This window comes from Lichenostomus cassidix, unplaced genomic scaffold (assembly GCF_008360975.1).
Source record: "Lichenostomus cassidix isolate B80296 unplaced genomic scaffold, HeHo_3.0 HiC_scaffold_736, whole genome shotgun sequence".
NCBI lineage: Eukaryota > Metazoa > Chordata > Aves > Passeriformes > Meliphagidae > Lichenostomus > Lichenostomus cassidix.
Genome location: NW_028147435.1, coordinates 3,946 through 16,138, shown reverse-complemented (window position 1 = coordinate 16,138; position 12,193 = coordinate 3,946). Strand labels below are relative to the sequence as shown.

The 12,193-nt window shown below is 59.5% G+C and overlaps 2 protein-coding genes across 2 annotated transcripts; one reads left to right on the top strand and one right to left on the bottom strand.

The window, feature by feature from the left end:
- The first annotated feature begins 471 nt into the window (after positions 1-471).
- On the top strand, positions 472-4,079 carry LOC146423017 (zona pellucida sperm-binding protein 3-like). The gene is made up of 9 exons (XM_085045314.1): positions 472-919; positions 1,381-1,499; positions 1,583-1,686; positions 1,861-2,038; positions 2,149-2,269; positions 2,382-2,473; positions 2,541-2,686; positions 3,118-3,237; positions 3,928-4,079. Exons 1-9 carry the CDS (start codon positions 524-526, stop codon positions 4,062-4,064), a joined length of 1,413 nt encoding a protein of 470 aa, XP_084901440.1. The 5' UTR covers positions 472-523; the 3' UTR covers positions 4,065-4,079.
- Positions 4,080-6,441: 2,362 nt separating this feature from the next.
- LOC146423016 (maestro heat-like repeat-containing protein family member 7) lies at positions 6,442-11,097 on the bottom strand. The gene is made up of 14 exons (XM_085045316.1): positions 10,884-11,097; positions 10,586-10,841; positions 10,245-10,309; positions 9,986-10,135; positions 9,654-9,802; positions 9,188-9,335; positions 8,762-8,949; positions 8,535-8,672; positions 8,141-8,255; positions 7,834-7,971; positions 7,448-7,624; positions 7,155-7,310; positions 6,894-6,995; positions 6,442-6,738 (listed from the first exon to the last, which is right to left on the bottom strand). The coding sequence occupies exons 2-14, from the start codon at positions 10,704-10,706 to the stop codon at positions 6,442-6,444; spliced, it is 1,944 nt and encodes a 647-aa protein (XP_084901442.1). The 5' UTR covers positions 10,707-10,841; positions 10,884-11,097.
- Between the last annotated feature and the right edge of the window lie 1,096 nt (positions 11,098-12,193).

Below are 12,193 nucleotides of genomic sequence, written 5' to 3'. Positions count from 1 at the left end.
GGAGTCAATCTCTTCTCCCAGGGAACCACTGACAGAATGAGAGGACACAGTCATAAGCTGTGCCAGAGGAAGTTTAGGTTAGACATCAGGAAAAAATTCTTCACCGAAAGAGTGATTGGGCACTTGAATCATCTGCCCAGGGAGGTGGTGGAGTCACCGTGCCTGGAGGTGTTTACAAAAAGACTGGATGTGGCCCTCAATGCCATGGTTTAGCTGATGAGGAGGTGGTAGCGCATAGGTTGGACTTGATGATCTCAAAAGTCTTTTCTGTCCCAGTTCATTCTGTGGTTCTGTGGTTCTGTGGTTCTGTGATTGGGATCTCCCAGCTGGCTCCTGTTATCCCAGGTGGGAACCCCCAGCCAGATCCCATTAACCTGAGTGGGATTCCCCAGCCAGATCCCATTATCCCCAGTGGGGATTCCCCAGCTGGATCCCATTATCCCAGCTGGGATGCCCCAGGAATGCTCCCATAAAAGGCTCCCGAGCCTCCCCTTTTCCATGCCCTGCTTTCTCTAGAGCCAGGATGGGGTTTGGGAGCTGCTTTGGGGTCACACTGCTCTGCTGGGTGTTGGCCTTGGCCACATCCTCTAACCCCTGGGGTTTTCCCCCACAGAATCCCGGGATGTGGTGGCTGCGGGGAGACTCCTCCCGGAGCCGTGTCCCTGCCGTGGCGCTGCCCTGGGCGCGGGTGGATCTGTCACAGCTGCAGGCGCTGTCCCCGCGCCCCGCGGTGGCCGTGCGGTGCCAGGAGGGGCAGCTGGCGGTCACCGTGCGCAGGGACCTCTTTGGCACCGGGCGCCCGGTGCGGGCAGCGGAGCTGAGCCTGGGCTCGGCCTCATGCCCTCCCCTGGCCCCAAACCCCGCCCAGGCCTTTGTCACCTTTGTGGCTGCGCTGCACGAGTGTGGCAGCACCCTGCAGGTAAGGGGCACCTGAACCACTGTGACCAGGGGTTGGTGGCCCTCGGGGTGAGGGTTTGGGTATCCCTGGGGGAGGCGGTGGCCCAGGGGTGAGGGTTTGTCCCCAAAGCTTGACTTGATGAAGGTTCTGGTGGGTTTGGGGTATGGAGTGGTGTGTGCAGAGGTGGATTTTGAGGATACAGTTACCCCTGTCCAGCCTGGGATGAGGGGCAGACTCAGCAGTGGGTTTTGGGATTGGATGCAGGAATTGATGGGATAACAGCTCCTGGGGTGCTGTGCCCAAGTCCTGGATGCTCCTGGGCCCCTCTCAAGCTGGCACCTCGTTGGGATGCCACTAAAAGCTCTGTGGCACCTTACAGGATTGGGGAGGTGGCTTTGGTGGCCTCTATGTCCTGGCATGGTCCCTGCTGGTGCTGAGTTTGTTTTCCTGATTTTTCCCCCTCTCCCAATTCCTCCCTCCAGGTGACCCCAGACTCACTGATCTACAGAACCACCCTGTCCTACAAACCCACCCCTTCTGGAAACCCCCTAATCGTGAGGGCCACCCCAGCTGAGATCCCCATCGAGTGTCACTACCCCAGGTGAGTGGCTGGCGCTGTCCCCATGCTGCCCTGGTGCCGAGGGGACAACACCATGGTTGGGAATTCCCATCGCCTCCCTTTAGGAAGAGCAACGTGAGCAGCGGTGCCGTGCGCCCCACATGGGCTCCGTTCCGCTCCACACTGGCGGCTCAGGAGCAGCTCCGGTTCTCCCTGCGCCTCATGGACGGTGGGTGCAGCCCGGGGGCCTCGTGTCTCTCAGGTCCCTGCTCCTGGTGGCTCCTGGTGACATCCTGGGAGCCCAAAAAGAGCCCAAATCCACCCCACGGGGGATGCTGCACATTTAAGAGGTGCTCCATTCCCGGGAGGTGCCCAGAGTGACCCCCTGGGATCCACATTGCAGACACCTGGAGCAGGGAGAGGCTCTCCAACACCTTCCAGCTCGGGGACAGCCTCCGCTTCCAGGCCGATGTCACCTCGGAGGGCCACGTGCCCCTGCGGCTCTTGGTGGATCGGTGTGTGGCCACCCCGAGCCCCGACAGGAGCTCATCCCCCCGCTACGCCTTCATCGACCTGGGCGGGTAAGGCCGGGCTCCGGGGCTGGCGGGCTATGGGTTAAATCCCGTAGGATTCCTGCAATCCCAAAGGATTAATTCCCTGGGCAAATCCCGCCTTCCCGGCCCTTCTCCAGGTGCCTGCTGGACGGCAGGGCAGAGCACACCGGCTCAGCCTTCGTGGCCCCGCGGCCCCGGCCGGAGTCGCTGCGGTTCCGGCTGGGCGCCTTCAAATTCGCGGGAGACACCAGCAGTGTGGTGAGCTCTCGTTCCCACCCCTCCTCCTCCTCCTCCTCGCCCGGTTTCTCCGTGGGAAAAAGCCTCCCAAAGTCTCCAAGAGAAATGACTTGTCCTGGGTTTGCCCTGCCAGCTCTACATCAGCTGCCACCTGCGGGTGTCCCCGGCGGCCGCAGCCCCGAATGCCGGGAATAAAGCCTGTTCCTTCGGCAGCGCCAGCGGCCTGTGAGTGTCCCTGTGCCGGGGAGGGGCCCCGCCCGCGGCAGGGGGGTCTCAGGTGACTCTGTTCCAGGTGGGCCCCTCTGGAGGGCAGCGGGGACATCTGCAGCTGCTGTGACACCGGCAGCTGTCCCTCTTCCGGAGCAGATTCCCGGGCAAGCCGCGCTCCGGCCGCAGGGCCGGGCAGGCGCGTCAGGAGGGACGGCCCCGCCGAGCCAGGTGTGTCCCCGCGGTGTCCCCAGGGGTGGCACCCGAGGGCTGGGGACGGCTTTGGGGGAAGGGCGATCCCAGCTACTCCGCGGTGTCGGGAGGGAAGGGCTTTGGAAAGGAAAGAGGGGGGTTTTGGTGGGATAGCGGGAAACAATTCCGTGTGGCTGGGGAGGTCCTGGCACCTTTGTCCCTCCCTGGAAGTGTCCCGGGCCGGGCTGGAGCCACCTGGGATAGTGGGAAGTGTCCCTCCCCGTGGCATGGGATGGGCTTTGAGGGCCCTTCCATCCCAGATCATTCCGTGATCCTATTCCAAGGGACTGTGTCTTTGCATTTAAAACCCCTGGAATTCTGCTCTTCCCGTGCCCATCTCTCTGTAATTCCCCAAATCCAGCCCGAGTGGGAATTCCCTCCCCTGGGAACTCATTCCCATCTTTTTCCAGGTGAGCTCTCAGGGCTGACCGAGGCTGACATCTCTGTGGGACCCCTGCTCATCCTGGAGCCAGCTCAAGGATTATGGAATCTCTCTGGGAGTCTGGGATCAGCTGCGAACACCCCCCAGGGTAAGGGCTTTTGAGGTTTGGTGTTTGGTTTGGTTTTTTTGTTTGTCTTTTGGGGTTGTTTTTGTATGGATTTGGTTTAGATGGATTTTGGTTGATGGTTTTTTTGGTGGTTGCTTTGATTTTATTTTTTTCCCCTTTTTTGTTTTTTTTTTGTTTGGGGTTTCCTTGTGGCTTTGTTTTACTTTGGTTTTTGGGGTTTTTTGTGTTTTGGTTTGGTTTTTTGTTTTGGTTTTCTGGGCGGTTTTTGGCTTTTGTTTTATTTCTGGTTTTGAGGGGTTTATTGTTCTGTTTAGTTTTTTGTAGAGGGTTTTGTTTTGTTTGATTTTGGTGTGGGGTTTTTTAGGAGTGTTTCTGGGTGTCTTTGGGGGGTGTTTTTGAGTTGGGATTTTTTCAGTTTTTAAGTTATTTTTGGTTTTTTGGTTTTGTTTGTCTTGTTTTTCTGTTTGTTTTTTACTTTTTTTGGGGGGGTATGTTTTCTTGTTTGGTTGGGGTTTTTCTGCTTTTTCTCTTGGTGGGGTTGCATACCCAGGCCTCAACCCAGGGGTTGATCCCACCATGAATTCCCTATGAATTCCCCTCGGGACTTTTTGGAACAACCCCCCAGAGCCGCCTTGGGGGGCTCATTCCCAAGGATTGGATAGAAGGTGGGAAGCCAATCAGGGAATGCTGAGTGGGTTTTGTCCCTTCCAGGTGCCGCAGGTGGAATTCCCGCAGGGATCCAGGGGCTCCTGCTGGTGGTGGCTGCTCTGCTGAGCCTGACAGCACTGGGAATGTGCCGGGAAAGGCTCTGCCCTCCAGGAATGTCCCCGTGCTCCCCATCCCAATAAAGAGCAGCATTTCTGTCACCTCCTGGGGTCCTCTCCGGGATGGGGAGGGGACACAGGTGGCCTTGGGATGGAATCCATGCTCTGGGAAAGGGGTGGGATCGGGGATGTGGAGCTGTGGCTGCCTGGAAGCAATTCCCAAAGCCCTCCAGCCCCTGGATTTGGGAGGCACAGGTGGATTCTCCCAAGGTTGAGTCCTTGGGAAGAGATCCTAAGCAAGGGGCGGCTCCAGTTGTCGGGAACTATTGGAGTTTTGGGGTTCTAAATGGTTTCCAGAATTCCCAGTTTCCCTTCCTTGTCCAGCAGGATGCAGGAATGGAGCTCTGCCATCCCTCGGAGGACACGAGGGCTGCTGGAGTTGTGGAATTTTGGTTCGGTTCAGGGCCAAGTTTGGCTTCTCTGCAGGGATAACCTGGGAACAACCTCGGTGTTGGGAAAGGGCTGGAGGCCCTTCTGTTGGGCAGGGGCTGGGTGGAAATGGATTCCATTGTTTCTGTGGAATGTGAGAGCTCCAGGATGAGCATGGCAATGGGATTGGATTCCTTGAGGCTGCCAGTGCCTTCCAGGGATGATCCCAAGCCAAGGAATCCCATTCCAGGGCCAACTCCCCTCCATCCCTGAGCTCTGAGGGACCTTTTCCATATCCTGGGAGAATCCAGAGATCTGCTGCTTCCCAGGCCCTTTCTTGAGCCCAGGAAAAGCTTCCTCTCCTGGGCTTAGGAATGAAAAGGCCTGACGTTGGCTCAGAGGTTGGATCCTTTGCTTTTCTCTTCTCCAAACAGCTCCCATTCTGGGCATTCCCAAAATTTGGCACCTGAAATTCCCCAGCCAATGGGAATGGAGTGCTGCTGTCTCCCTCTGATATTCCAAAAAAACCAGGGAGTGGCTCTGGCTCTGAATGAGCCTTTTTGGGATTGGGAGGGTGGGGGGAGCAGGGCCTCCCTTCCCAGCTGGGATGGACATTCCAGGGATACTTTTCCTGCTCCTCTTCCCCAGGCATTTCAGCAGCTGGGCTGGAAGAATCAAGTGGGAAAATCAGGGAGCCCTGGAAGTTGGGTGTTTTGGGATATGGAATTGTCCTGGCATGTTTTAGGCTCGAGCTCCTTCCTCAGCAGTGTCCAGCTCTGCTCCAGACTGTGTCCCATCCCAGCCACCAGCACAGGGCAGGGCATGGTCTTCTCCTCACTCCATGGCCATGGGGAGCTCTAAGTCCTGGGATCTCCATCCCATTCTTCATCCCATCCCTTCCCAGCCTCCCACTGCGCTGTCCCCTCAGGGTCTGCCCCAGCCCGGCCAACCTGCCTGGCAGTGGCACAGCCCCGCTGGAGCTCCAGAGGAGCCGCAGCAAGAGGCACCTCGGAGCCCTGGGCAATCCAGCCGGCAGCACACGGGAGGACACAGATGGAGCTTCCTGGCTGGCAGAGGGCTTGTGGCCATCTCCAGGCACAGTCTCGCAGGGATCCCTGCAGCTCCTGCCTCTGCCCACTTGCTCTGGTGCAAGTGCTAAGGCTTCAGCAGGACCACCAAAGGCCAAGGGGCTTCTGGCCACTTTCCCTTCCACACTGCATGCCCGGGCAACCTGCTGAGCACAAGCACCCTTTTTCCCCTCTTCCCCTATGCCCTGCAGACACTGGGCACCGAAAGAAAGATCCTGGGAGTCTGTGTATTAGAACACATTCTACATTTACACACTAAGAAAAAAGAAAAGGCTTAAAGAAAACAGGAGATCCCTGGCAGGATGGCACCAGCAGATGGAGCAGACAGATCAGCTCTCCACAGAGCTCCAGCAGCAAAGCCAGCCACAGCCCCGCAGACGAGGCCATGTCTGGCACACTCTGTGGAGTTGGATTTGGCTGCTCCTGGAAGATGGAGCTGCGTGTCTTTACCACTGCCTGGAGGATATGGGAAGTTTGCAGCGCCAGGCTTCTGACAGTGAGGCTGATGTCTTCTGCTGCATCTTCAAGGGCTGGGACAGAGAGGAAGAGAGCCACGGTCACATCCTGGATCTGCGGGGACCCGAGGAGATCCCCCCCTGCCAGGGCCATCCCAGCCTGCTCTTGCCCTGGCCACGAGTAGGGGCCAAGAGGAGCAGCTGGAAGGTGCTAGCCATGAATCCCCGATGTGCCCCTGACATCTCTGTGTGCTCTGCCCACGCTGCCCCTCGTCCCCACAGCGAGCAGAGCTCTCCGCAGCCAGGCAGGGATTGCAGCTGCACCCGCCAGCCCCCGCTGACACCCCGCTGCCCTCACTCACCCTCGAAAATGAGCTGCAATTCTTCCTGCTGCCTCCTCAAGCTCCGCCCGACCATCCCTGGGAACACAGAGCCTGTCACAGTCCCAGCGGCACAGTTCCCCCACAGCGGCCCTGCTAGCCCTGTGGCTCAGCCCGGGCCCTTGCCGCATCCTGCCGCCCGAGGAAGGGCAGGGCTGCGAGAGGAGGGCGGCAGCAGCCCCGAGGCCAGGCGGGGCTCCACAGCCCCGGGCCGGATGGAGCTGCCGGGGCAGCAGGCGGGGCTGGGGCCGAGCTGCGGCGGCGCGGCGCCGGGCGGGGAGGGAGCCCGGGCTCGCGGCTCACCGATGAACCTGATGGCCTCCTCTTGCAGGGGCTCCTGTGGGCTGTGCACGTAGGGCAGGGCCTGGCGCAGGTGCTCGGCCGCTCGGCTCCTGTGCTCTGCCAGCTGCAGAGAGACAGAGCCGGCAGGGAAGGCTGGGCGCGGGCTCAGCCCCTCTGGGCGCAGCAGTGGGCAGGGGCACAGCTGCCAGCGCCACACACCGAGCACCGGCCACAGGGGGCTTCTCCAGGCTGCGGCTGGGGCTTCCACACTGTCCTTACCAGGCACTCGCCGAACTTCCACAGCTGCTTGTTCTTCACCAGCTGCTCGAGATGCCTGCTCTTCAGGAACTCGGCTGCAGAAAGCAGCGCTTCCCGAGAGGCCTGGAGAGCAGCAGAGACACGGGAATAGCCCCACAGCGCAGGGCACAGGAGCTGTGTCCCCGTGCCAAGGCCACGAGGAGGCTGCAGCCCGTGAGGCGCACAGGCGGGAGGCAGCTGAGCCCCCTGGCAGGGGGACGCCAGCAGCCCACGAGTCCTCACCGCTGCCACAGACCGCTTCTCATCATGGCAGTGCAAGAAGAGTGGGAGCAGGCTCTGGCGCACTTGTGCCTTCAAGGCCTTTTTCTCCTTTTGCACTCTAGAAGTCACCAAGGCTCGGAAGAGCACCATGGAGAGCAGCCGCACCGTGCTACTATCCTGTAGGAAAGGAAGAAAGAAAGAAAGACCTCAGCACTGGCAGCTCCAAGCTCACCTAGGCACGTGCCTGAAAATGCTCATGGCACAAAGTGTCCGGGCAGCACCCAGTGCCCGTGGCTGGGGGCACAGAGCCTTACGTTGTCAAAGAGGGGCAGGAGTGCCTCAGCCAGCTGCAGGGCAAGGGGGCTGGCTATCAGCCCGACTTTGTCCACGATTGTATAGCCGAGCACCATGAGCATCATCAAAACCATGCCTCCATCTGTGTCCCACAGGAGCTTGATGAGCCTTTCAGTCAGGCTCCACATTCTTTCGGTCTGTGCAGAACACAAGTCTGTGAAACACTAGCCTGCTGCTGCAGGGCCCAGAGGCCAAGGGCCTTTCCCAAAAGCACTTGGGCAGCTGAACCGGGAGGCAGGAGAGCTGGGAGCAGCTGCCTCCGCTCCTGAAGTCCAGCCAAGGCCAAGTGGCTGTGTTGCCCAGCCCCACACTGCCAGCACGGCTTCAGCTGCTGTCCCCTTCTCACCATCCAGGGATCATCAGTGAGTTGGAGGAGGGCCCTGAGCGCCAGGCGACGCCTCTCCCTGCACTTGCTCCACAGGTGCCTTGAGACGATTTTCAGGACTGTGTTCCCACATTTCCTCAAGTCCAGGCACTGCAGGGTCTGCAAGGCACAGGGCAGTGACAGGGGAGCCGGCTGGCAGGAGCCACACAGGGCTGGACCCAGGCAGCAGCAGCAGAAGGGTGTGGGCACCGTCCCAGGCAGCTGCAGCTATGAGAGGGCAGAGAGCTGGGAGGCAGCTGAGTGAGGCAGCGCTGGCCTTCAGGCTCACCTCCACAAGGAATGCCAGGCCGGGCAGATCCCAGCGTGGGTCCCTCCTGCTGAGCTGCCTGAGCAGGTGGCGAGTGATCTGGGAACACAAGGGTATGGAGACACGGGACATCTCCCTGGCAGGAGGAAAAAGGCACCAAGACCATCAGCTGGGGGGGGGAATCTCTCCCAGGACTAACTCAAAGAGGTTTGCTCTTTCCCCAGCATCCCTGGAGGGAATGTGGGTGCTTTGGGAGGTGGCTCCTTGTGGGCAGTCTCCTGTCCCAGCCTTTTCCAGTGTGCTCGGCTGTCCCTCTGTGACAAGGCCCTCTGGCCCACAAGCACAGGGACTGTGAGGGGCACCCTGGGCACAGGACACAAATGCCACGGGCAGTGGGGAGGTGGGGGCGTCTCACCTGGCCAGCAGACGCACAGCATCGTGCTGGGTGTCAGCACAGAGCAGTCTTTCCCAGCCACGCTTGCGTTGCATTGCTGCCACCACATCCTCATAATGCAGCTGGCAGAGCAGGGCCTTCAGGGTCTGCGCTGCAAAGCTGTGTGCAGAGCAAAGCCCAGGTCACGCTGGCAGCACTGGCTCCTGCCCTGGGGACATGGGAGGGACAGGAGGACTGGCATGGAGCACCTGTTGGGGTTGGTGGCAAGGCCGTGTTGCTGCTGGCATCTCTTCCAGAAGGTATGGACCTCCTCTGGCATATCCAGTGTGCTGCAGAACACTTGGAGGAGCAGGTGCACAAAGAGCTGGGGGAAATGCACCGTCACTGCCTGTGGGCAGCAGGGCACCTGGAGGATCTTCCACATCACCACAGTTGCCTGCAGAAGACAAAGCACCCCGAGACAGCACTCAGTGCTGCCCAGGTGTCTGAGTGTAGGAGGGGAGGGAGAGGCCAGGGGAGACGCAGGGAGAGCACTGGGTCTGGTGCCCCTGAACTGCCCCTAGCGCAGGTTTCTGTCCAGCACCGGAGGCAGGGGGGTGTAGAGGGGGAAGGAGGATGGAGGGGTGCTGGAGAGGCAGCCTGGGGGCGAGCAAAGACCAATTGCAGAAACTCACAGCCAGGGCAAAGACATGCGTGTTGTCCCCATCGGAGGTGCACGTGCTGTTCTCTGGCCAGCTCCCCAGCACATCCAGGAGAGTCAGCATGGCCGGCTCCGCAGCCCTGAGCGAGCACACGATGGCCCTCCACATGCTACCGGCAGCTCTGCGGGGTCAGAGCTCTGTCTCAGGGGGGTCTCGGACACAGCACTGTGGCCTGGGCAGCTGCAGGGGCCCAGGCTGGCCGCCAGCCCTGCCTCTGCCCACTGCCTCTCGCCGGCAGCAGCCAGGCAGCCCAGCCGTGTGGGGACAGACCCCTGAGGGGCAGGGAGGGAGCATGGCAGCAGGCTTGGGGGCTACATGCCAGGGCTGGGAAATGGAGCCAGAGGGCCCTGGAACTCTCCTTTTGTCAGACACCTGGGACAGGCTCCACAGGGTGATGGGCTGGGGAGCCATGAGCCCTCTGGGCAGGTGGGCTCTGTACCTGTCACACGATGGAGCCACACGCAGGAGAGTTATCACTGCCTCAGTGGGGTATTCCTCAGTCAGATCCAGAAGTGCCCTGTACACATTGCGCTCGGGAAACTCATTGGACGCGAGCCACTGGTAAATGTACCTCACCATGGCAGGCACCTGGAGAAGGCCCAGGGAGAGCTGGAAAGCTGCCAGAGGGAGTAATGTCCCCAGCTTCCCCAGAGAAGTGCTTCCCTTGCCACCACACTGGGATGGCCTCAAAGGCTTCAAGGGACTGGCGGGCATGGCTTGGGAGGCCAAGAAATTCCTGGGGGGCTCCAGCCCTGGCCACAGGCTGCTTACTTGCTTTGCACTGGAGACACCCTTCTCCAGAAGCAAATCCAGCAGGGCAGCGCTGGTCTTGCTTTTGAAGATGTCAGAGTATGCTCTGACCCCAGGGCCCACGGCGCTGGTCTCTTCCTCCCGAATTCTCCTGATGAATCTGCAAAGCATCTGTAGAAGAAGGGTGAGAAGAGAGGGATGTTCCCCGGAGTGCTCCAAGCGCGGTGCTCAGCCTAACAGTGACAGCAGGCCCAGCCCAGGTGGGGATGGCTGCAGCTACCTGTGCTGTTCTGCGGAAGAGGCCACGGGCAGGCTGCTGCTCTCGTGTGCTGTGCATGCCTGCATCTGGCAAAGAGCGAGCACAGCCAGAGCTGAGGGGCTGCAGGAGAGGCCAGGCTGGAGAGCACAGGCCAGCCCTGCACTGCCCAGGCAGGGACAGCCCCGGGATGCCCAGGGATGGAGCACAGCTCTTCCGTCCTGTCCATGGGCATGTTCCCAGGGGATGGGATGGGATGGGATGGGATGGGATGGGATGGGATGGGATGGGATGGGATGGGATGGGATGGGATGGGGCCAACCTTGCTGCAGGCACCAGCCCTGTGGCCCAGCTCTGCCACTCACCCTCCTGCAGCAGCTGGAACTGCTCCAACTCTCCAGGCTGCTGTGCTGGGGCAGTTCCAGGGCCTTCTTCCTCCTCCTTCCCCCTGGCCAGCTTGGGTGCGCTTGGGGGTCTCTGCTCCATGTCACTGTCTGGATTTATAGCTACTTGCAAGAGAGAAGCCTTGGGAAGGCTACAGGACAGCAAGTCCTGCACTCTGGTCTCGAGGGCTCCTGCCACAAGGCTGGGAGACTCCTCGTCTGGCCTCGAGGGCACTGGCTGCAGGGATGGGAGATGCCTCAGAAGAGCTCTGGGCACCACGTCCTGCAGTCTGCCCTCGAGGGCACCTGCAGAAAAGAAGCCTCGGGAAGGCCACTGGTCACCAAGTCCTGTGGTCTGGCCTCGAGGTCACCTGCAGGAGAAACCCCTCGGAAAAGCTCCAGGTCAGAAAGGAACAAGTGTGCTGTGCAGGGGCTCCTCACGACACCGCTCTGTCCCATCCTGTCCCGTCGCGTGCTCCGAGCACAGTGGCGTGGCCACGTCGTTACCAGCGCCTATGTCACGCCGTGTCACAAAGGGCCCTTGGACACCCTGTCCCGTGTCACATCCCACAGTGACCACACTGCACCGTGTCACAAAGGGCCCTTGCACACACTGCCACCTGCCCTGGGGCTGCCCCCAGCCCACCCAAAGTGGCCAGGTTGGAAGGAATCCGTTGTCCCAAGTGTAAATGCCCCTTGCCTAAACCCCCTCCCAGTCCCCCATGGCACTGACCAGGAGAGGTTGGTGGACAGCAACATCCACAGTCAGGAGCAGCTTGAGCACTGCAGCAGCAATTTGGGCACTTTGGGGGGCACAGCCCAAATGGGGAGACCCAGGCCAGGGACTGGGACAGACAACCAGAATTCCTGGAGACCAGATGGGCTCAGGTGGACACATTCCACCGGCACAACTATGAGACTGTCGTCCTGTCCCCCAGCCTGGGCAGCCCCAGAACACCCAAATCCTCCTGAATATTCCCCTGAACCCCAAATTCACCCCCAAATCTGCAGTAAAATGGTGCAGCTTTACATCTCTTTGTTTAATTTCCTTTATTTTACCTCAATTTTGGTTGTTCTGACAAGGTGAATAAGGAAATTATTCAGGTTGGAAAAGACCTCCAAGATCATCCATCATTTCTTGATGCCACCAGAAGAAACAATTACACAACAGGTGACATTTTTTAGGGCATCACATTAATAAATCAGCTCTTCCCAATGAATTTCAGATGGCAGTCTGAGTCCCGATGGATGTTCCTGCCCCTGTGTTTGTCCAGGTGGCTACAGGGAATCAGGAGGACGTGGAAGCCACCAGCCAGGTGTCTTCCGAACCTGAGTATGTTAGTTTTGCTTAGCCCAGAACATCAGCAAGCTATCTTTAGCGTCTAGGGGAAACATAAACCCTTCAAAAGCTGTTGTGGTAGGCCAGAAGAAGTGGCTGAAGGGCTGGGAGAAAACTCACCCCTGTGTTCATGAGCTGGTTTTGCTTAGCCCAGTTTTTGCTGGTGGGTGGGGAGTGACACAAATATGGCTCCTGTGTGTCCTGTGTGAATGTTGTAGAAGTTTTCACCATGTCCAGCAGAGCCAACCTCT

Excerpts from the sequence above, each read along its gene's own strand:
- LOC146423017 (XM_085045314.1), top strand. The coding sequence starts at position 524 with ATGGGGTTTGGGAGCTGCTTTGGGGTCACACTGCTCTGCTGGGTGTTG. Across the intron at positions 2,270-2,381 it reads CGGGAGACACCAGCAGTGTG|CTCTACATCAGCTGCCACCT; the intron begins GTGAGCTCTCGT and ends TTGCCCTGCCAG. Across the intron at positions 2,474-2,540 it reads TTCGGCAGCGCCAGCGGCCT|GTGGGCCCCTCTGGAGGGCA; the intron begins GTGAGTGTCCCT and ends ACTCTGTTCCAG.
- LOC146423016 (XM_085045316.1), bottom strand. The coding sequence starts at position 10,706 with ATGGAGCAGAGACCCCCAAGCGCACCCAAGCTGGCCAGGGGGAAGGAG. Across the intron at positions 9,803-9,985 it reads GTGTCTCCAGTGCAAAGCAA|GTGCCTGCCATGGTGAGGTA; the intron begins GTAAGCAGCCTG and ends GGCCTTCTCCAG. Across the intron at positions 8,256-8,534 it reads GCTGTGCGTCTGCTGGCCAG|GGAGATGTCCCGTGTCTCCA; the intron begins GTGAGACGCCCC and ends TCCTCCTGCCAG.